At 26.0% G+C, this 25,070-nt stretch overlaps 1 protein-coding gene across 2 annotated transcripts; it reads right to left on the bottom strand.

The window, feature by feature from the left end:
• Positions 1-1,123: 1,123 nt before the first annotated feature.
• LOC107443803 (uncharacterized) lies at positions 1,124-24,789 on the bottom strand. 2 transcript variants are annotated; one of them, XM_016057798.4, is made up of 8 exons: positions 24,173-24,789; positions 16,466-16,625; positions 14,613-14,725; positions 12,556-12,693; positions 10,691-10,895; positions 7,845-7,989; positions 5,125-5,239; positions 1,124-1,550 (listed from the first exon to the last, which is right to left on the bottom strand). In XM_016057798.4, the coding sequence occupies exons 1-8, from the start codon at positions 24,362-24,364 to the stop codon at positions 1,395-1,397; spliced, it is 1,224 nt and encodes a 407-aa protein (XP_015913284.1). In that variant the 5' UTR covers positions 24,365-24,789; the 3' UTR covers positions 1,124-1,394. The 2 variants fall into 2 exon arrangements, with proteins under 2 accessions (XP_015913284.1, XP_071044175.1); XM_071188074.2 differs by having other exon boundaries at positions 24,548-24,757.
• Between the last annotated feature and the right edge of the window lie 281 nt (positions 24,790-25,070).

Raw genomic sequence — 25,070 nt, 5'->3', positions numbered from 1 at the left:
TATCATACATGAATTTTTTTTTTTTTTTTATGTAACATAACTTAATTTAGAAAAACTATAAGCAGTAGAATTATAATTTTCAACAACCACATACACTCTTATACCTAAACATTCTTCGTTGCAAAAATTTCTAATTATTTTTGGAATTTTAAGATTAAATTCCGATATATAAATATATATTTTTTTTTTGAAAATGATTATAAAGTCTATAAATTTTTTTCTTGCAGCTTGATCGGAAATCCACCCCACTGTGGAGAAGTGAAATGGGCAAATGAAGTGAAAAGAACTGAATTTGAAAAGAACTGTGCAAGCAGTTTCAATTTAGTAAGCAATAGCGAATAGGTCATGTATAACTTCTAATATAATTAAAATAAATTATGACATTTGGAGTATTAAACAAGAATAACACAAAATGAATGAGTAAAACAAGATTAAGACTCAATACAATTTGAAATGAACTGCATATGCAGTTCTGGGGTACTACAAGGGATATTGAACAGAGGGCAAAGCTTTCGATTATTTTTAAATTTTCATAATTTGAGAACAATTTTGACTAATTCCATTCATATTTGAAAGTTTGCTATTTAAAATTATATTAAAAAAATTGAGTGCCTTACAATTAAAATTTTTTCAATCAAAATTTTTTCTTCAATTTTACTAAAATATGTAAGAAAATTTACTTTCGGATAAAATTATCTTTGCATAAGCAAGTTTTGTGAATGTACACAAAAAGCTTTTGACACACTTTAGTTCTAGAAAAATGTTGCAAAATACACAAAAAAATTAAATTAAACTTCCATTCCATAGCTCTCTTGACTAAACTAGTAGGACTATATTTTTTAAAGAGAATCAAATTGGGAAAAGGTACGCTTTCCAGAGACATCAGGTTTCAGTGTCTTATTTCGTAGCTTAACAAAATAATTTTGTTATTTTTATCACACTTGTTGTATATACTATACTTTAAATTTAAGTATACTTTAAAATCTTTTTCTTACAATTGGAAATTTGATTACAAGAAGCAGTCATTTTTCTTTCTTGTTATTATTATGTTTTAAATGAAAATCTGCCAAAAATAAATATGTACATATTTTGCTTAACAAAACTTTAAACACATAAAAACAAATTCAAACAAATAAATAAAACTTTATTTTCATGAATATTTTCAATTTTGCAGTTAAAATACTTATGTATTTTTGTACAGAATGTCCATATTTATAAATATAACTTTATACGTATATAACTTACATAATTATATAAAAGTGTTCATGAGTATTTATAAACTTTCAGCAACAAAATAAAGATTTAATCTTGGTCTGTTTTGTGATCTGTAAAAAGTAAATGTAAGGTCGTATGAATTTGTGCTTAAGCCTCTATTCATAAAGATTATCTAATCTTTACAAAGCTTGGCTTGCTGAACTCTGACTGGCATAAATCACAGCTCCAACAAAATTAACACATCCTGCTAAGACAAATACTGGAAACCATCGCCCATGAGACTGTGTGACTAATTCAGCTGTCAGTGGACCACATAGTATACCAGGTATAGTGGCCTAAAAAGGTAAGGGAGTTAATTTAAATAATTACTTCCAATTTTAAAAACTACTATATGAAACATTTAAAATAATTAAATATATCTTATATTCAGTCATTTGAATTAAAATGCATGTTTAGTAATGGGCTGTTTCAAGACAGTTTTAATCAATATAAAGTATATTATGAATTAAATATTTAAATTAATGAAATGTTCTCTCCTTAGTTTCTAGCTAATAAAAGTCTCAAGTTTTTTAATCTTATTTAATTGTTCATCTGTATTTTTACAATGAAAAATTAAATAAATAAAAAAATATGAAATATTTTTCATGACTTAACGAAGTTACTATTTTCTCCGACAAAATCACAACAATATGCTTAAAAAAGCATTATAATAACATAAAATGAAATGAAAGGTATAACCAAAACTGTTATACTCTACATCTTTATATTTATAGATTTCAAATTAAAAAAAAACAGAATAAAGAAAGAGTTGAAGCAATAAAATAGGTAAAAAAAAAGTACAAAAACAAAAAAAAATTTTCTGCAGAATTATATTCTCAAGATACTTTTCTTGTTCATCGGAAAGGAAAGAAATACTCCTGATTTTTCTGCTCTCATTTCGGAATGAAACAAATTTGCCAATGACTGGCTTGCTTCAGCTAGAATTTTAAATTGATAAAATAAAAATAAATAAATAATAAAAATTCTGAAATCACAGAAGTTTAAAAGATAATTCCTCTAGAAATGTTTCTTCTTTCATTTTTTGAAAGAACACCATAACACTTAAAGAACATGATAAAAACATTTTATATTTTAATAAAATATGATTGTGAGTGGGGATTTTATTACAAATTCAGATATTTGGAACAACATGAAATGGGGGGGGGGGGTATTTTTAAATTCCATTTTAAAAATTAGATTTTTCAGCCACCTAAATCCTTGACTTTCCATGATTTTCTTAAAAAAATAGTTAAAATCATGACATTTCATTACAAATTTTGTTCAATACTGAAATTCATGACTTTCCATTTGTACGGATACCCTGTATTTAATTCTAAAAAACAATCAAGCCTCTTTAACATCAACTTGAAGGGGTACAAGAAATTTGTTCACATTATCAGTTAAGTATAATTAAAAAACAGGCATTTTATAAACTATTAACTACAGATACAACAAATCCCTTTTTCGGAAATAAGTTTATAACCTATCAGATTTGTTGAATTTCCTTCAAAACCATAATTTTTTCCTTCTAATAAAGTATGTTGCAACAAAAGATGCAAGACTTACTCCAATGTTGATTAATAGCATATAGTTCAAAATAATGATATTTGTAAATATGTTTGTAAACTTAATATAAAATTTTTGCAATATAAAATATGTTAAACAAATTAGTAACTCCCGTAACATTAGAATTAACCCATATTACTAAGATATTAATATAATCTAGAATTTAATAATATCAAAATCCATGATTTTCATTTGAGTGAAAAAAAAGAAAATTATTATATGCGTTTACACAAAGCAATTTTGCAATATGAGCTAAATGATACTTTCCAGCACACACAGATTAACTTTACTGACTCTTCTGTCTTTTCCCTTTTTCTTATTAAAGATAATTGTAGAAATAGATTCGAAATTGTAATAAAAACTCTTAAAAGTGAAAGTTTCAACATAAATTTTATTTTGAAAATGGAAAAAGATTTTAATTAACATTACAATATTAAATCAATGAAAGATTTTGTTTTCTCCCTTAAGGATAATGATATTCATAGGCTTCAAGATCTTATTAACAATTTATCTTGATTTAATTTACACTTTAAAATTCTTAATTTTGATCTCGTGAGACCTAAAATGAGTAAAATTTCACCAAGTAAAAAGAAAAATTTAGACAACGTATACTTGGTTATTGGCCTTCGAAACCATATTTTTGATTAGTTCAAATTTCACATTATATTTGACAATTTAACGATTTTGTTTTCAATAAAAGAGTTTAACATAAGTAAAAGCTATAAATAAAAAACTTTTGGTAGAACTAGTTTTAATTATAATGATATCAGCAAAAATTAAGGAAAAATTTTAATATCCTATAATGAATGTCACTGTGAATAAGAGAAATATTTTGAATATCAAAAACAAATTATTACAGATAATTTAATTATTACAGAAAATTTAAAACTAAGAAATTTAATGTTAAAAGACAGAAAATGTTGACCCTTCTACCATAAGTGAAATTCTAAAATACTTTCTAAATGATCAATAGTTTTTGTCTTGAGATTTCCAATAGATTCTTTTTACCTTTAGGTCTATTTAAAGAATGGAAATGGGTAGTTTATCATTGTTTCAAAAACTTTATTCTTATTAATAAGGGAATTATAAATAAGTATAACAATTCAATTAATTTTTTTAAAAACAAATCTTGCTATTAAGCAACTTTAAAAGAATTTTGTCGCAATCCACAAAGACGAAAATAATATTATCCTCCACAAAAAAAAAAAAAAAAAAAAATTCTATGTTGAACTTTTAAATGAGGAATTACTAAATATAGTAAAAATTTCAAATTTAGTGATATAAATAATATCATATAATAATTTTTAGTTTTTTATTATGCTAATTTCTCAGTTGTGTACACGGTCACTCTTGTGTTGCTATTAGCAGCCGAGTATGTACAAGCTCCAGTGGTGAGAGATTGAGACTGAATAGCAACTATGCGAGGAGGATAATGCCGCAGCCACAAATAAAAAGTAAACTGTTCAAATCAAAGTGAGCCTTTCTGCCTATATAGATATGCTCAGATCCCGTCCAGGTCACCAATACAGAGCTAAGTTAATAAAAATGTCAACCACCATGTATAAAAAAGTACCGCTAAATAGAAGTGAGTTAATACGTCTTATATACTGGTGAATTGGAATTGCATTATTGTAGTGGTAGTTACACTACAGATTGTTGAATTTTGCAGTTCATTTTGAATAAAAAAGGCTGGCTGTTTACCTCAGTATTTATTTATAGAAAGCAGAAAAAAATGCTTGTCATAAGTATTTCACACTTTATCTGTATTATAATCAGAATAACTTGAGAGAATATGTGAGAAATGGCTACCATTATTGAACTAAGAATATAGGATTTTTGGCCAAAACATGCATCTTTGCATTCATGTTCATTTGACAATTTTAATGGTGAAATTATCAATACTATAGTAAAGCATATGGAATATTTTTCAGAAACACCTACGCTTATTGATGCAGAAGTAAGAATCACCAGTTTCCTTACTTATTGCTTTACTCATATAAGTACAAATTTTTCCAATGAAAAATCAAATTTGAATTCATGCTAAAAGATGTTTCCGGTTAAGTGAGTACAGTTTATAAGAGCTTGAAAGGATTATATTCGCACAGAAATAGATAGGGACTCGAATAGCTCACATTAAAAGTTAACACATAACAACGTTCAACTGTATAAGTATAATATTACATAGTATATGCTTAGTAAAAATTAAATATTTAATAAAAAAAGGATGGTTTTTTTATCGTAATCACTTTAAGTTTAAAAATAAAAAAAGATAAAACCTGATATCTCAAGTTTGTTAAAACTTACAATTGTATTTGAAATTGCAAATGTTACACCAGCATGATTTGGAGCAACATCAGCATGATTACTCAAATGCCCGGCTGAGTTACAAGCACATAATCCCATTGAGATGGAGACAAATCTAAAAAGATTTGGAAATAAACTTATTAATATTTATATTTATAGAGTTTAATAACACAAAATTTAAGTATAAATGTTTATATCCCATACTTCCATACTTTGAAAACACAAATCTTACACAATGTATTGTGTCACATTCATTGAAATTAATATGAATCTCTTATGTAATTTTATATTTAATCAATATTAAATTTTTGTTTTTTGTTTTTATTACAACTAAAAAAATTTATAAATTGGTAAGCTATAAGTAAAAATATTAGACTACGCACAAGCAAATATCTCTTTCCACAATACGTTAATCAACTATAATAGGAACTTAAGTAACATTTGAATATTGAACAATACAAAAATTTTAAACAATATTTTGTATCACATATTATACATTATACCATAAATTTTCTTCATTAGCCCGTGAGTTGTATTTAAAAAACAAGCATATAATAATGAAACATTTCCATTTCCATGCATAAACACACTAAATGCATAGAGCAAAGAGATGCAAGCAGTCTTAATACTTAGGTGTGAGTAATTGCATGTCTAAAGTAGCATAATATTCATTTCTAAACGTTTGAATTCTTGTTTGAATTTTTTTTAGTCAGGTCAAAATAAAAAACAAAACTAATGATGGATTTGATCTAAGGATGTAATTTTACTATAATAAAATGAAATCTTAATGGTTTAAAAATGTTTACTCAGGATACTTAGACGATACTTAAATGTTATGAAATCTGATGCAAAAGCATACTCTCTCTGACAAAACATACCTCTTTTTTAAAAGGGATTTGAATTCTTGAATCTCAAAATATAAGTGGTCACTATAATCTGGAATACAACGTCCAAATAAATAATCAGGAGAGCAGTAGTGAGTTTAAGGGCCTTGATATTGATTTCCCCTTTTTGCGTATTTTCTTAAATTGTGTACTATTTAAGACAATAAAAAAAGTTCGCATACAGCTAAAAAACTAAATTACACGCAAAATATAATTTTTTAATTTATTTTTCCTTATTTGATACATAATGGCTAAAACATTTTGGAATTTTAGGATATACAAATTTAAACAAAATCGATTGAATAGCTTCTGAGCAATAATATCTTACAAACAAATATTTATTTTTCAAGAGCCTTTTCACTTAATTTTGTTCACACTTTGGGTTTTGTCATTTATAATTATGTAGCTCAAATATTATGTAAAATTTGCATAACATATAGCTAAAAAATTTTTTATCATTGTTATTTAGAATAATAAGAAAAATAAATTAAAAAATAATTCTTCGCGTGCAAATATCTTTGCATAAACTTCTACTACAGTTGGGGGCAAAATGCTGCAGATTTTCTTAAATAGTTTCAGAGACATAGTGAAATGCATAAAAAGTGAAATTAACATTAAGTGGTCCAAACTTTTAGCTGCTCTGCATATTTCATAGGAACCAAACTATTGGAACCAAATTTTCCTGGATGTGGCTACCCTCTCCCATAATTTGCTGGTTATGCATCTGAATCTATCAAAAAAATGTATCAGAGCAATGATATTTTTGTGTCTTACTTCATAACAAAATTATTATCCGCATAGTTAAGGTCAAATTTCTTGAAGCATGAAAATAGCAAATTAGTACATGGGAATCAAGCAGTTATTTAAATAATTAAGAAACAAGTAATGAAATCTCCATAATTTCAACTCAAGAGAGAACATTGAACATTTATATTCTTCAATTTTAATGCCGGAAAATTCATTCTTTTTTATAATTTTTTTTATTCTGATAATTTTTTCATTATTTATAACATTACTTATGAAAGAATTAGTCAGCAACATTCCATTTTTCCTTAGCAATGTAACTTTTATTTTTTCAACAATAATCCACATTTTTCTTTTAATTTAAAGCATTATATGTTCAATGACTTGCTATTTTGAAGCTATACAAGATTACAAATTCATCTGATAAGCTGTACGTTTGCTGTTTTAAATACAAGAACAGTTATACTGACTTGCAAAAATCTAATGACTAATCATGGAAATATCTGTCAAGGTGGAGCTAATGGGAGATTTCTATGGTGAATAGCGAAAAAATATTTCGTGAACATTATTGAAAGCGAATATTCATCCTTTCTATTTTTTTCCTTTTAATTTTATTATTATCTTCTTATTCAAAGAATTTAATTTTTCAACATTATATCTTGAAATATGGCTTTATAGTTTGGTAAATTTTTTTAATCATAGAACTTAAAAAAATTGGAGTTAAAAAGTTACTTTTAACATTGTGGTTAATGGAAAATGCTACAGATCATTTAAAATATCAATGTCAAATATAAAAAGAGCCCACTGATTAGATAAAATTTGAAAATGACAGAATCAAACAAAAAAAAAAGTATTTCCACTTCATAACATCTGACGAGTTTAAATGCTTTACTGCTTATTTCTCTCTAGAAGGAATGGAAACTTTTCATTCACACTCTTTGATTAACTAAACTTAAGTTATAAAAAAAAAATTTAAATAATTTTTTCATTAGTTGGGAGAAATACTTCAGTTCCAATCAAAAGCCTAACAATACAATATTAAATGGCAAATAATTTAAAAAATGTAAAAAATAAAAATTTAAAAGAACTTACACAACAGCAGCTAATAAATTATTTACAGCATTAAAGCACAATAGAAATACTCCAGGGCCTATCAGACCAATGCAAGTCATTAATCTGCGAACAGACAACACTGTCCATTTACGAGTTATTAAAGAATCAGCAAAATGACCAGAAACTGAAAGAAAAATATGATTTTACATTTAAAACAAAAAATTTGTACGAGGATTTAAAATTAAAGTTTAAAAGGTCAACTATTTATTTTTGATTCTTCTAAATTTTTAAAAAATATTTCTAAAGTTACTTTTTGATAACTAATATTTAACTTTCTCTCCCAAGTCCTGCTTTGCTGCCTCAACCTGACAGGAGGGTGACCCTGGACAGGCTGGGTGAAATACCTCAAGAGAATATTCTCCTGGTAAGGCCACCCTATTTGTCCAGCTAAAGCTTAACAGGCACCCTGAGGAAAAGTCAGACTTCAGCCCCTGTGATTCCTCTTTGAACTGAAGCTGCTTCTTGCCCTTACCATGGATCAGTCACATCTAAATTTTGCATAAACAGTCTCCACTGCTCTTTCTACCACACTGTGAACTTCTGGGGTCCACTCCTTGTTTTTGGCCAATATACACACCACTTGGAGGACTTCACTCAAACATGCCTGGTATGCCGCTGAGTCCCCTGGACTGTCATTGCAGTACACCTGCCCAAAACTTACTCAGACTACTCTATCTAGACTTAGGACTGGTCACATAAGGAGTCTAATTTTTAACAGAAACAAGAAGACTTATGCTGTTTGCCGCTGTTCTGCCATTTCTTCTCCCTCTTAAATTTTAGATTGTATTGATGCCTTTGTGGGACAGCTGTTGAATGAGGGAAATATAGTTTTTGATTTAAATAACTTACACAGGGGTTTAGTTTCTCTATGCCAAGGGGCCTTATATGGTCTCCTGGATTTGGTTTAGTTTTTCTATGCCAAAGGGGATAAGCAACAACAACAAGCAACATAACTTTTTTTAATAATTAACATGCTTTCTTTAAAACTACACTTTTCTTACACTTTTGATTTCTTTTTTGAAAATAGCTTTAGAATTCAAATATTTAAATGCAGTTTAAAAATTATTAACTTTTCAGATACATTAACGTCAAAAAAAATATCGATAGCAAACAGTGCAGATTAGCTTGCTTATAGATGTTGCAAACTTACTTTTTTGTGTAAAATTATCTTAAAAAATACTATAATTAGATAAATACTTTGGAAATCATATACATTATACATACAAATTCCAAAAACTAGACCATTCTCAATTATATAAATCCCTCAAGATTTAAATAAACTAAAAATTATTTCTTAGTAAGAAAGATATTTTTCAATGTTATTGATAATGCACTTGCTAGTACAGGCATCAATTGGTCTTAAATAAATCTGAGTAAAATTTTCCAATGCAAATAAACACAAAATCTGAACTTCTCTAAATTCTACTTATGTAGTTCAGAAACATTAAAACAATAAATTTGATAGTTCGAAGAGGCTTTTACAATACTTGCCACTAGAAAAGGCTAAAAATATCATAATTGGCTGTTTTCATATCTAAGAAAATGACTCAACAGCTCAAATATAGAAATAAATACACTGTTCTATTAATCTTAACATTTTGGTGAATATACTTAAACACCAGAAAATGAAGTTTTATCTTTCAACCTGTTTTCTTTCCAGTGGAACAAATGAGATTTCCTCAAAATTTTGTATATTAGAGTTAACATTAAAGTATAAAATTTAATTACTACCAAAATTATTAAATTTAAAATTTTTAATGATACACACAATTTTAAAACATAATATCAAATAAATTGTGAACACAAAATCTAGTTTTTTGATAAGACCTGGTAAACCTGGTTTTTGCAATACAAGCTAATTTTCCATGAATTTCAATTGAAGGTTAATGCTTTTGAACTATATCTCATTTGTAATGACCTTATGCATTATACCTCATTTGTAATGAATTTGCTAAGCACAAGTGTAACATTAGATTTCAAAATGTCTCCTGAATTTATTTTCCCCGAAATTAGCATGAGAGTTATTTAGGGAAGTAAGTGTATTAAAGGGATATCAGCCAGTCAGGGTAATTATTATATTAATATAACAGAAATATGATGATAAAGACCAGTAACAATTTATATACAAAGGCACTAGAATGTTAGAATATGAAATTCAAAGTAGCATGGTAAAATAATAATACACAGAGGGTAACCATAAAATTATCATTATCTTAGATTTTTTAGATCATGAACCAAATCTTAGAATCCAAAAATGTCAGAGGATGTCAATAAGTTTAGATTTGATATTCAGAAAAAAAACTTAATTTTGAAAATCATACTTCAAGTTTTATTGTAAGACAAAATCACTTAAAAAAACTACATTAATTTGACATTTTTGAAAAAAAATATTTTTTCAAAGTAAATTTTAACTTATAATGTGAAATAGTGTGGTATTTGAAGAAATTTGATTCAGTAGTTGTTAGTAATAAGATTCTAAACACTGATGTTATTTTATGATCATCCTGTGTATATGTAGAAATATTTAGTAGAAATAATATTTATGATATTTATTATGTTGTAAAAAAATATGTCACTGAAGCAGTAAAAAAAAATAGTCATGCACGTGAAAGAATTTGTTTTATATTACTTAATTATTTTTATTTTTTCCTAATATGCATAAAAAACAACTGAACAGTGATAATAAACTCTTTTACCATCAAATTTTTAAGTAATAAACAATAAACCTAATTGTATCTTTTAGAGTAAAACTGCAAATAGGCCAAGAATTCATGTTAACAATTTTTATAACATAAATGCTTTAGAAAAAGAAGAGAATTGCTTACCCACTCCACATAAAGAATTTATTAAGTAAGGCATGGCAGTTAAGCTAATGTCTTCTTTATTAGCCCCAAGATTACGAGACAAATAAGTTGGCAACCATTGCATTATGATGTAATTTGACCAATTCATGGCAAAATGAGCAATGTATACAGCCCACAAAGACCAATGGCTGATGAATTCAATCCATCTGACATTCACTTTAGTGACCTAAAAATTAAATCCCAATAATGTTTTCAAAATTATTTACATAAAATATTAATTACAACACAAGTGATAATATAACCTGATACTTCTTATTCACTGAAGTATGATTCTAAAATTTTTTGTCAGATGTGAGTATTATTTAAAATCTTATACATAATAAAGTGATCATTAGAATGTAGCATAATACAGTTGCTTAATGAAATGTTAATTATTTATAATTCAACTAAACTACTATTGTGTTGAATAGGACTAAATAGATCATTTGTAATACAACCTATTTATTAATAAAGAATGTAGAAGGAAAAAAATATATCATATTTTTGGAATAAAATTTTATTTACGTATATTGTCTTTAAATATTTTTAATATTTTCATTGAAAATAAAAGGGCTTGATAGAAATTTTCATGACGTCCTTTTGATGTCATTTGATGAAAAGTAAAAACTGTACTTATTTAGATCAATTTTTCTTAATATAAATTTCCTAGTCTTATGTAAGTGTTCTAAAAAGTTTGTTTAATTTATTTCATAAACTTTTGTGATTGTTCAAAAGATTTATTTCTATTATATTTCCTATTTAAATAAATATTTAGTTTACAGTTGTAATATCAATCGTAAAGATAATTTCATGTAAAATAATTTTTAAAAGATTTCTTATTTTACTACCTGGAGCCAAAATAAAATAATTTTAGCTAATGTTTATGAATTTCCTCCTTTTTATAAATCTTCTCCCTTTCTTTTACTCTCACAATAAGATAAAGATTTCAGCAAAGGTTTTGGTAATATGACTCAGAAAATATTAAGCTCCTATTCAAACACTCTAACATTATTACAAAACTATTATAGCCCAGAACTAACAATTGAATGAATGTATTTTTTATTGTTAAGGAACTTCAGGAATTATACGCTAGAAACATAAATTCTGGAATTATAAGTTAGAAACATATCCTTTAGCAATAAAATAATCCTTAAAAATGCTTGATCCTTGATGCCTAATCTCTAGCTTTAGTTTTATGTAAATGTAAGAAACTAATAGAACAGCTTACAAAAAGCTCAAAAGAAAATTAAGTAGAGTTAAGTTTTATTACTTAGGAAATTTGCCGTAACAAAAAAAAATCAATTTTTTTTTGTTAGTTTTATGCACTGTATAAATAGTAGAAAAGCTAAAAGCAAAAACTAATTAGATTTGTCATTCGGAATTATGTTTAAGTATACAATTAAGTATGTACCTGAGATAAATTCTTCAGAATTGCTGTGATAAGCAACCCATAATTTATTAAAGATCAGATATTATAAAACATTTAAACCACTTAAGGATTGCGTAACCTTCAGGAGTATATGTATTTATATTATAATCACCATTTTCAATAGTACAAAAAAGGGACCTCAAATGTATTAATTTGCTAAACAATCAGTGATTATAAAAACTTTTAATAGCTAAATAATTTTTGACCTGAAGGCTAGCTCCTCAAAGAACACTTATAACAGACATAAAACAAAATTAAAAGTGGGTCATCAGCATTGTGAATTAAATAATTAACAGCAAACAAAATTCTCAACTTTTTCAAACTATTATCACAATCTCTGCTGACATATAAAGAAAGCAAGTCTAATGAATGTACATAAAAAAGTTATGAAGACAAATAAAAAAATAAGTATTTTAACCTTTGGAAAAACTAATGGCAATTCCTCATCTCCATAATTTGGAATTTCAGCATATAATACTATCCACAGTAAGACCCAAACAAAGCCAAGACTTCCAAAAGAATAAAACATCCAAGGCCATGGTAAATGTGGACATACCTAAATCCCAATAAAATATAACATTAAAACTTAACATGTTGAATGAAATAACATATAAATAAAATTTGTATGAGGTCTGAAAAAATCTGCAAAGAAAAGTTTAAAAAATAATATCAAAATATATGTTGAAGTTTAGATATTTTAAGCATGAAAATAAGCTTAAAAACTTGTTATCACAATTATCTATCTTATATAAATGATTTATTTATGGAAAGAATTTCAAGTCATAAAAAAAACATACAATTTTAACACATTTTTAATAGTAAGAGTGCACAACTTTTTTTTCAGAAGAGGGCTATAAAAATATTAGGTTTCAGGAGACAATGATCTTGGTTTTTATATTACTCAATAATAACTTATTTATTCATTAGTAAAGTATAATAAGAACAATATCAATTTTTCTTAAAATTTTATGGGCAAAGAAAATGCATAATATTTCAGAAAATTTTGATAGTTTGTGCACTTCCTGGAAAACATTTTATTATTCAGTGTATATAAATTATATTTACATCTTTAATTTTAAAATAAGTCTTTGAACAATAGTTTTGAACATGCTTCAGCTGAAATAGATTAAAATTACAAAAGATTTAAACCTTTAGACATCTTACACTAATATTTCAGTTTATGTTATAATTTAAGTGCTTTTTTTCCATCAAAGTTTATTGAAATAAATTTGAAAAACACTTAAAAAAAATTTATAAAATATGTTTCAATTAAATTTCACAGAGAGTTTCAGTTTGACATTTCAGAAATCATATTTGAATCCCAAGTTACAGATTGTGCAACCCAAGTTAACAGTCTGAAAAGAAACATATTATAGACTAATAGGACCATAACACATTGACCTATTTGCCCACTGATCATTATTAACGAACAAGCATGCATTATACAAAGTGCACATTGAATTAAAATTAAATTACAAACAGAAAATTAAAAATTAATTACAGCCTATATATACATATATACTTGTCAACATATATACATTAATCTAGAAATTTTTGAGTAATCAAAATTAAACTAAATACAGAGTGAAGGTATTTACAAGTGGTCTAAACTTGTGCCAAGAAAACAGAATATCTGACATATATACTGGACAGGAATATATAATTCAGGAATAATTAGACTATACTTAGAGTTGCCATTCAAGAATTCTGAATCTAGTAATTGGTTGAAATTGCTAGCTGTACATTTCTTTGTTGTAAACAATACAACAGCTCAGATGCTTTCTTTTTGAAATACAGGTATTCACTAACCACTATTCTAAGTTTTTATAATAATTACAAAAAAATAAATCACTAAGGAAAACATTGAAAGGATTAGAAATGATTGCTTAATAAATACTTTTATAAATAAATTGGTGAATTACTATTGTCACTAAATAGAAAAATGAAATTAAAATCCTTCAAATCAAGATATATGTAAAAAAGAATTGAAAAGTAGTTTGATTAACTTCTATTTATCCAAGAACAGCATGACAGAGTTTGTAACCAATAGATATAAAATTTGAAGGTCCTTTTCAATTGGCTTAACTATAACTTAAAAAAGATTTTTTTAAATTCTATTTTGTAAATAAATATCTGTTTAAAACTTAACTCTTTGTGCAAGCAGTTTTAAAGTAATTTTTTTAAAATTAGAATTCTAGAATTATGATAAAAGCAGTTTTGAGAGAATACTCCATTCGACGATTGCTTTTTACTAATATCAATTCTATAGTAGAATAAAGAATGCTTGGTTGCAAATCGAGATGTGATTTATAAAAAGTTTAGAGCCTTTAAAAAAATTATATAACAGAAAATTAAACAGCGTAAACTCCTAACAATTTAAAAAAAAAAAATATTTCAAAATGTGAGCAAAATATAACTTGTAAGTATTTAATGTGATAAATACAGAAATATCTTGATACTTCAAGAGAAAATTACCAGAGCAGCTATTGTCTGACCAGCAGTTCCACTTGCCACTAAATATCCAAAAGCACGAGAACGTTCTTCAACAGGTACGGAATGAGCAAAAATATTAAACACAGTGGGTAAACCTATAAAAAATTCAAATTAACAATTTTAAAGGAAAGTGATTACATGCAAATAATGAATTCAGTACAAATAAACAACTATGCAGCTGCCTTGCACTTTTATCTAATAAAATTTTGTGTAAATTAATTACAAATACAGACTGTGCTGTACATAATTATAAAACATGTGCTATAAAATTATTTTTATTTATTTCAGGGTTCATACAGAGATCAGAATAAAAAACCAATCAGTATCTAAGGAGTCCAAAATATTACCCTTATAAAAATTATTAAGTTAGAAAAAAATTTAAATTAAGACAAAAAACAATGTAAAAAAAAATTAGGAAAACTTGTCTTTCCAGTTATACCTTAAGAAAAGCAGTTATTACTAGAACTTCCAGAAGGCTATATTTCGTACATGATTTTTAATTGAAATGAGCGAGATGAACTATTATAATAACAAGATCAAGATAATATATCTTAAATGTTTCATCTATAATGTTCATCAAACATAAGTCACAATTGAAAATGGAAGCCAGAAATAAACATAATAACATAGTTTTGAAAATACTATTCAGCAAATGATGTAAGAACCAGAAGAGCAAAGTCTATTGAAAAACTGATTACATTGCAAATTAAAACATTTATCTTGAATTTTTGTAAAATATATTTAAAATATAAATGGCACAAAAATAAATATGTATATATGGTGCTTGTATTAAGGAACTACATTTTTTTTTTATTCGGCATTAAATTATGTTATACATTTAAATTAAATGTTAAAAACACTTAATTTAAAATTGTTGAATATTTCAAACCATATGCACATAGAAAATTTCTACACCACTTCATACTAAAAAAAATATGCAAAATGTTGAAATTGGTTTATATTATTACCATGACTAAAATTTTTGCCACTACAACGCTGACTGATATATTTTCATAATCTTGTAAAAAACCTTTAATTCTTGTAAAAAACAAAGTCCTACTTTGGTGAAATTTGATGATTCTCTTGCATGTATTACAGATTAAGGAAAATATATATTCTTTTATAAAAAAATACTTATTTTTTTTTCAATTAAATTAAAGCTTGAACTGTTCAGATTTTAGCTAAATGGCATTCTTGGTAAAACTCACGAACAAAAAATTTTCTGAAACACACTTTCCATAATTCATTGTATTTTATAGATGTTTTTTTATTTTTTTATCATGATGTGGCACTTATTTTGAAATATACAGTATTGCGAAATCCACCGAATTTAGAAGTTTAACTGGAATTTTTCCTGAAAGAAGTTTATATGGAATTTTTCCACATCAAGAATTTGTCAATTCCCATCAAATTTGCATAGTTAAGCTTTGATTATAATGGTCTTACTTATTCATGCAATAAAAACAATAATTAAATAACATACAAAGAATTGAAAAGTCTACATGCATTAATTTTGATTCAAATATCCTTCAACATTTTCTATTTATACATTATTATAAAGGATTAATATAATCTAAAAATTATTATTGAGGTATATGTCATAAATAATTAATTTAAATTATTAAAATCTTTTCAGTCTGTACTATAAAAAGCCTATTAAATGCGTTTAACATATTAACTATAATTTTTTAACATTTTAACGATAATATAATTTTAAGGATTTTGTTATTTGTTTTCAAGTACAGTGAAACTTAGATAAAATAAATAATAAAGTTGCATTAAATAATTGCATAATCTAAATAAAAAGCAAATGCAAAATTTAACTAAATGTGTACCTATGCCTTCTCCAAGGCCTAACAATATTCGACAAATAATGAGCAGAGTTAATGATGAAGCAATTAATGGTGTAATGACAGTTGAAACAGACCAAAGAAAAACAGCAAATGTCATGACAGTTTTACCACCAAATTTCGATGCAGCACTTGCACCAATGATCTGAAATAAATAAATAAAAAGTTTTTTTAAGCAAATATGAAGTTTTTAGGTCCTAAACTAAAAAGTTAAAATTCTTAGATATAGCTTTCCTCTTTGAAGTATTTAAATAGATGCCCAACCTGGAATTAAGTTAAAATTAACTAATTAAACGTTTGTTAAATAATTTAGAAATTAAAAATAAATAAATAAAAATTAATTCAAAATATCAAAATTTTTAATAATTGAAGAAGTTCAATTTTTACTGTTTAAAAATGCTGGGGGATATGGTATTTCTCAAAAGATGCACAGAGTTGTTTTGAAGTTAATTTAATAAAAATTCAAGGGTATAGAACAAAATCGAATTAAACATTTTTTCACAAGACTCGTGTGAGGGGTTCCTAGAACTTGATATTTATAAGAAAATTCTAGTGGAATTCAGAATCGAATCATATCAGAAATTTATTTTCGTTTTCTTGGGTACAACAGATGCAACTTAAATTGCAAGATTACAGCACAAAAGGCATTTCAAAAGTTGACTGTAGCTTTTACTACTAGCAAATGAAATTAGAATTTCATCCTAATTATAGCTAGATAATGTATATAAATACTTTAAGGTTACTTATACCAGAAGTATGATTAAGAAGAAAAATGCATACAATTAAATTATTGCACTGTTTTGCTTTATTTCTTGTCTCTTCCTTTAACTAATTGTAATGAATTTCACTTATTTATTTTCCTTTTTTTTAAATACTGATCGTTAAATAAAAATTCTTCAGGTGTAAAATATTGCAGTGGTCACAACTTGTAAATGCATTTAGTTTCTAGACCAGAAGTCAGAATAAATTACATTAACTTCTTTTAAGCAAATTAATTTTATAAATATGTTAATGAGTCATAAATCAAAGTTAACATAAACTAAATTACTCAAAATAAAAATCTATTTCTTGCGAAAATTACCTTATACACACATTTAGTTTAATGTTCAATTAAATTTACTATGCACTATGAAATTATTTTACACAATAATTTTTTCTTTAATGATTTATCAAATATTATTTCACAAAATATCATCTTAAGCCTCAGCTGGTTTAACATTTAGCAAAAAAATAAAAAATTCAAGTTTAGTAAAAAAGAATCACAAATTTAAATACACTTCAATTAAAAAGAGTTACTTAATTTCTGTTTTTTTTTTTTAGCAACCATGCGAGGAAACATTTTAGAGTTTAATTGGCTTATAATTTTCCAAAAATAAGTGGCTTCACTATGAAATCATATTCTTGGTAAGGTAAAAGAATTTTGGCAGTCAGGATCTATTGTTTGTGTTGCTTACAAAAGGGTTTTGAAAAGTGGACAAGTGAACTATGAGTAGTAGTATTATTAGACTTGCTCTTGATACCAACAGACAAACTTTAAATTCATTTCTTCAGAAAATAGACCAAATACTACAAATAATATATCTATAAAAGTTGGCAAGAATATTTTCTAACTGCATCATGCACCAAAATAGTCACCAAATTTTGGTGACAACCAAGTGTTGGCATCCGATAAAATATGAAATATATAACAGAAGGGAGAAAATTCTAATGGTAAAACTATTAGCCTCCTACAAGCAAAACCAAAATACAGAGTGATTCAGAACTATTGTCAAAAAACCTACAACTAGGTCAAAAATATAACAAGAATTACATAGGACTATGCGGTTGCAAATTCATGCCCTTAAAGCCAGACTAAATAAAGTAGTACAGGTCACAAATAATAATAATTTATAGACAATGCCATGAATGTGTTATAGACAATTTTGTTTTAAAATTATCATTGATTTAGCATATCTATCGATAAATTTTCACAAATTCCCTAATGTATCGACCATATCTTTACTAGCTGCAGCAACTTCTGTTTTCATTTTGGATCCCACAGGGTTACATACACATTAGGGTTCTCATGTAAAGCCTTAAAAAAAATTATGTGCAGATCTGGAGAATGAGGTCACCATGGAATAGATCAAGGGATTCCAATATATTGCCTACAAATTGTGTTTAGTATTTTAAATCACCATACAATTCTTGATGGTTATGTCTTTAATCTACATGTAGATTTTTGAACAATAGAGCTATATCATCAATAGAGGGAATTCCTTTGTTACAGACCTAATATTTACAGATCCTGAATGCAAATAACTTTATTGATTAAAATTATCAAGCAATTTTATGCAAGTTCTAATTATTGTTAACTATCATGAATTTAATATTTTTAAGAAACTGGCTGTTATAGACATAATTCACACAGATGTAAAAATTGCACTACAAGATATTCATTTATACATTTCCATGAAATAAATCAAAATTTTCAACAACAAAAAAAAAATTCTATTCAGGAGATAACCTTCTGAAAAAAGTAATTTTTTAAAGATTATGAGTTTTATAATTCTAATAAATTCAAATTTACAATGAAGAACAAATAGCCCTAATGAAATAATAAAACTATAAGCAGTGATATAATATCAGACACAAAAATGTACTTTCACTAAATAAACAGGCCTTTTTTTCCAATAGATTTGGTTTTCTGACACCCAAATACAGAAAATTGACGCACTGTGGGAAATATGGTCCATATAGTTTAATCATGAGAGCAGTCAAAATTTTGACCCCTTGATGTTAATTTTAGTTTTGGTATATTTCGCCATATCTCAAGACCTTTAGGCAAACAAATTGAAAATGTTTTGCATATAAAATACGTTTATCCAATGATAATTCTATACAAAAATAAATTTTAATAACTAATTATTTTTCTAATTTTATATAAAAATTGAAAAAATTTCTTAATTAAAAGGTATACGAATTTCTGGATGGTTTTATGGAACGAAAGTTTATATAGCAAAATACAAAATTTGAATGAAGTAGGTAAAATATTTCCCGAAAAATTCAAATTTTAAAAGTCAGATAGTTAAAATTTGATTCCTCTGAACTATTCATCCATTTTCTCTCGAGTTTTGTATTTAAGCATATAGGATTGCATTCTTTAAAATCATATAAAAATTTGTAAATCTCGCAATTCAAAATTTTTTCATGTATTAAGTAAAATAAAAAATAATAAATAGCAATTAAAAATAATTTTTTGGGTGGAATAATCCTTGTGTAAAATAATCTTTAGAAACTAGATAAATTTTATAATTGTGGGCAAAAATTTTTCAATTTGCTTAAAAAATTCTGTGTTCAAACTTTTGCTTGCACTCAACCAAAGCATCGGACCGGATTTCCCAGATTGCAACTTCCCTGAAATAAAAATAAAAGTCGACATGTTTTGAGCGTTCAAATATAAGCGCCCACTCTCAAGACTCGTCAGACGTGAATGACTTGTGACTTTAATTACTGGTGCTCAAAACAAGTCTATTTTTATTATCATCTACTATTTTTTTAAATCAATGAAGTTTTTATCTTTTTCATCCAGTTTCTTGGGGTTATTCATTTAGTAACACTGTATATTAAATGACTTATTCGATCCCTTCCCTAGCACCATTAATCAAAATTAAATAGTTAAAAGGACAGCTATTTCAAACAAGTTATCGTTTCCGTCCTACTCAAAGTGGTTTGAAAAGGTATTTTTTATTTATCGATTCCAAAGTTTATTCTACATACATTTTAGGGTATACTTTAGGCGTATTTTGATCGAGTTTATTTTTACACCCTTATTTTCATAAAATAAATTATTCAAGCTATATGATTTAATGCCTTTAATGATATATGATTTAATCAGGGAAGGCAAGGTTTAGTACAGAATGGATTAATCTGCGGTTTAAACCCTGGTTTAAACCGTCCTGTCCAAAACCCCTTTGTCTAAAACTGTCCAAAACCCTTTTATTCAAATTATGTCACAATTTTATCTGAACAATATTTAAGAGGTAAAATAAACATAGAACTGATAACGTAATGATACTTAAATATACTAAAGAATATTTGTTTTTAAAAGTATAATGTTTTATTAATATTGTTTGACTCTTCAATTTAAACAAAAGAAGATTGATCAGTAATCAAGTTCAATTGGTCCTCTCATTCAATAGTACATAACTGAAGTTTGGCTTTGCCATACAGGTTAAAATATTAGGAACTAAGTGCTTGGTTCATCGTAAACAGGTTTATTTATCTATGTTACTATTCAAGAATACTTTTATTTCATTCATGTTCAATTCTTTTAGCATAGTGGTGATACATCGCCAGTGTCAGTAACTGAAACTGATGTTATGCCCTTTAAAATTGTTAATACATTTTTCAGTTATTTTGTATTTTCAACTTAAACTAATATATTTATATTTAAAAAAAAATTTTTTTTTAAAATAGATGTCTTTTTCATCATCCTGTGATGCAGAAATTATAACATTTTTTTTAAAAAAAATATAAAAGGTTAATTTTTGAACAAATTTAGTATTTTTTTTAAGAAAAATTATTATTTTTTAATTATTGCCATATTTATCCTTATGCAAAAATATTATTTATCAGTATTAAAAGCATATTTATATTTAAAGGATAAGGTATTCACTTTTGTTGTTCAATGAATTGAGGAGCTTCAAAAATTATAAACCTTTTCCTATTATATTATATTACTTTCTTTTAATAAGTCATAGTAAATTGTATAAAAAATATCAAATATTTATTGATACAAGTAATTATTATGTGTACAATGGTTACATCTATAGAATTTTTACCTTTTACCAAAGTTCAAGGTTTTAGACACTTTAAGACAGTTTTACCCAGTTTAAGACAGTAAAACCCACGTGTCCTGTCCAAAACCAGTTTAGGACGTCCAAAACCCCAACCCTGGATTTAATGCCTATATGATTGAATTGCTAAATGGGGCTTCTATCACATATCCTTAACCTTGATAACGCTATCATTAAATAAATGGAATAAGCTTAGATATATAATAGTAAAATTTTTCATGTTTTGCTTTCAAGGAATAATACGTTTTGTCTAAACAGATTTCAATTCTGGAAATAGCGAAATTATTGAGTAGGGTCCTTGGAGAAATATCATTCCGATGACGAAATATAGGAAAAATTGGTTTTTACGGACTCTAAAAAATGCATTAACCTTCGTGTTGCATATTTTTTCTTATTAAAATAAGTTCAAAAATTGTGTATCTTTTATTGCATTTTTTTTAAATCAGATTATACTAAATTTGGCATGGCTTCAGACTTTTTTTACAAATTTCAATTTTTAGTATTTGCTGTTTAACAAAATAAGATATTTTCTTAACAACAAATTATGTTATAATAATATCTTCGGAATTGTGCTTAAGTTGAAAATAATTTTAACAAAAGAAAATTTTCCTACATCTTTTTTTGAAAGAGCAACTCTCTTAAAATTAACTGTGCAATATATAAGTTTAAACGTGAAAATAAAATTGCGGTTTGAATTCGTTTATTTAAAAAAACAAAGCAAACAGTTGTAGTTTTTTTAGTTGCATTAATATGTATTCACTTTTCACAAACCAAACAAATAAGAAACAATAAAGTAAATAAATAATTCTTTGTTTAATCGTAGAGAAAAGGGTACACTTGTTTACTATCATCAGTCAAACGTTTTGCCTGAGTAATTTTAATGAAGGAAATGTTTTTAAAATCTTATCAGCTAACTGGCTATAGTTTTGAGATTCAAAAAAAAAAACTTAGCAATTACTTACAATGAGTGTTAATTTAAAGAAAGCCTCTATGTAACAATAAAAATTAAACAAACAGTTTAGTATATTATCAAGAAAAAAATCTACGTGGTTGCAAAAAGAAAGAGTAAAAGATATAATGAAATAATTAGTTGGATAGTTCTGTAAATCACATGCGGCCAGGTAATTAAAAATTTAATTTCTCAATTAAGATGTTAGGATGACATTTAAGATATTGACATATTTTAAGAAGCTTAAAAATTTTGGCTATGTATTCAACGGCTTTTTATGTTCGGTATTTTTATACCCCTTGTAGTGACTTATAAAACATCAACACTATTTTAGGTAATCCATATGTTGAAGTCACAAGAAACGAAAAAACTTATTTCATTTTTCGAAAAAATAGTATGCTTAGTAAATAGTCAGCTGTTTAGCATCAGATAATTTTAAACAGCAGAATATTTTTAATTTCTTAACAAAATTTTATTCTGAGCTAGCAGGCAATAATTTTAATTTATCTTTTAATAAAAACTAGACAATAATTTTAAAAAAAACTTCATTTTAAAAGAAAACTTAAAGTACTAAAAAAAAATTATTAGTATATTAATGAATAAATAATACACATGGCAGCGTAAAGAATAAGATTTTTAAAAATGTTAAAAATTAATTAAATAGTTGGTAAAACAGTTCTGTGAAACACAAGCGGAGAGGTGATTAAAAAATTTATTTTAAGATTAAGATGATATATAAAATATTGAGAAATTTTAAGATGCTTAAAAATGTTATCAACGTATTTGTATTAATAATTTGAAGAAATGGATAAATATATTATTCCAAATCTATGCATACATATGTATAATGCTGAAATTGTATCAATTATTGAAAAAACAAATTAAAAAATTAAATATAGTCACATTAAACATAAGCACAATCTGATGTATAATTATATTCTATCAGAAGCATACTTTTGTGAAACTCTACATTCTTTGAATAAAATGTTTTATTCAAACTTTACTAAATTATGAAAAAAAAAAATTTTGACGACTAAAAAGAAACACCATATTTTATACTTTAAAAAATTTAAAAACAAGATTAGCAACCAGTTATTAGTGAAAAAAATGTTAATGAAATTTTACGCTACGAGTGCATAAGTCAAGTTCTTCGTAAGTTAATCACATTTTAATATTTATCCTTCCATTTAAATATTTATTTCTTGTCACCAAATTATTTTTTAAAATATAATTAATTTTAATATTTCTCAGCTTCTACTAAATAAAAACAGTTGAAACTTTAGATTTTTAAATAGAAAAATATGTAGATTAATATGGTAAAAAAAAAAGTCATACCTCAAAATTTGTTCATCTTCAATTAAATTAAATTATAAAAATTATTTTTGGCATGAAATTATCTTTGGGTAAATGAGTGGGTGCAAATTTTTTTTCATTGCTTAGTTAGTTATAAAAATATGACTAAAAACTCAAAAAGTAAAATTAACACTAAGGAATCCAAACTTCGAATCACTCTCCTGAATAAATTATGGGGACCATATTTCCCAGATTGCCACTACCCCTATATTTTGAAGAATCCAAATATGTAAACAAAAATACATGTTATTCAGAAAAAGTACAATTTTGTTTCCAAATTCGTAACTTAATTAATAGTTAGCATTAAATAATTAACACATTTGACGTCACCCACAAGAACCATTAAGATTGACACTTAGTACGTGAAAATCCGATCATTAGAACATAAGTTATTCAGGGTGAGATCTTTTTCTTTTTTTTTTTGCCCATTGTACTTAAATGTTAGGGCTTTAGATAAATACATAGTCTTCAATAAATACTACATGGATTTATAAAAATAATACGTCTTAAAAAAATAAACAGCCAGAAATAAATACCAAAAATCAAATTCACCTGACTAGTAATATAACCAAATGCAAATGCACTTAAAATCCATCCTTGCCAATACAAACTCCATTTATGATGATCAGTCATAGGAATAATGGCTATGGGCATAAGAATTCTATCTGCCGCATTTATAAAATTCGCTAATGAGCACAGTGCTATGGTTTTAGAGGTTTTGACAAGCATATTGGACGACTTCATGAATCACTTAATAGTCATTCTTGAACAAAATAAAATTAATTTAACCATTTTAGAAAATGTCAACCATCGCCACACTCTGTAATATAAAGTTATTCAAGAACAGCTTCACATATCAGCAGATTTTTAAAAAACAAGAGCATTAAATAACACGTACATTTCTGTTGCTAAGATAAAATAACTTACAATTTACGTATACATGGCAATTGATAAAAATATTCAGATTTGACTAAAATTTAGAATGAAATAATTTAAGAAAACAAATGCAAAGCGTAATTAATATTTGTATTTTGTGTACATCACAAAATAAACACTAACTTAACAGTTTACATCTCAGCAAACCAAAAGCAAAGCAAATGCTGAGTCAAAGTTACAGACAACTCGACAATCAGCTGTGTTGCAAAAATATTTAATATTAGGTCAACGAGAACGTTTCCTGTAGCTTACTTCTGCTGTATTGAGACAAAGTCATTGATTTGTGCTTCTGTTAACAGAGATTAAAAATGTTCAAGAAGCACTATAAATTTCAATTTTAAGTTGGTTAAATATTTTTATGATTAAGGAAAATAAATAAGTAAAAAATAATAATACAAAGTACTGAGTAGCAACCAAGTTCAAGCATTTTCAAATATAAGTGCTACTAACTACGTAGAAAATGAAAAATGAAAATAAATACAATAAAATAATTAAGGGATATTGAGGTTGTGGG

Source organism: Parasteatoda tepidariorum, chromosome 12 (genome assembly GCF_982258835.1).
Source record: "Parasteatoda tepidariorum strain Cologne lab strain chromosome 12, Ptep-v5.0, whole genome shotgun sequence".
NCBI classification, from domain to species: Eukaryota; Metazoa; Arthropoda; class Arachnida; order Araneae; family Theridiidae; genus Parasteatoda; species Parasteatoda tepidariorum.
Note: the sequence above shows the minus strand (reverse complement) of the source record. Positions and strands in the feature narration are given on the sequence as shown.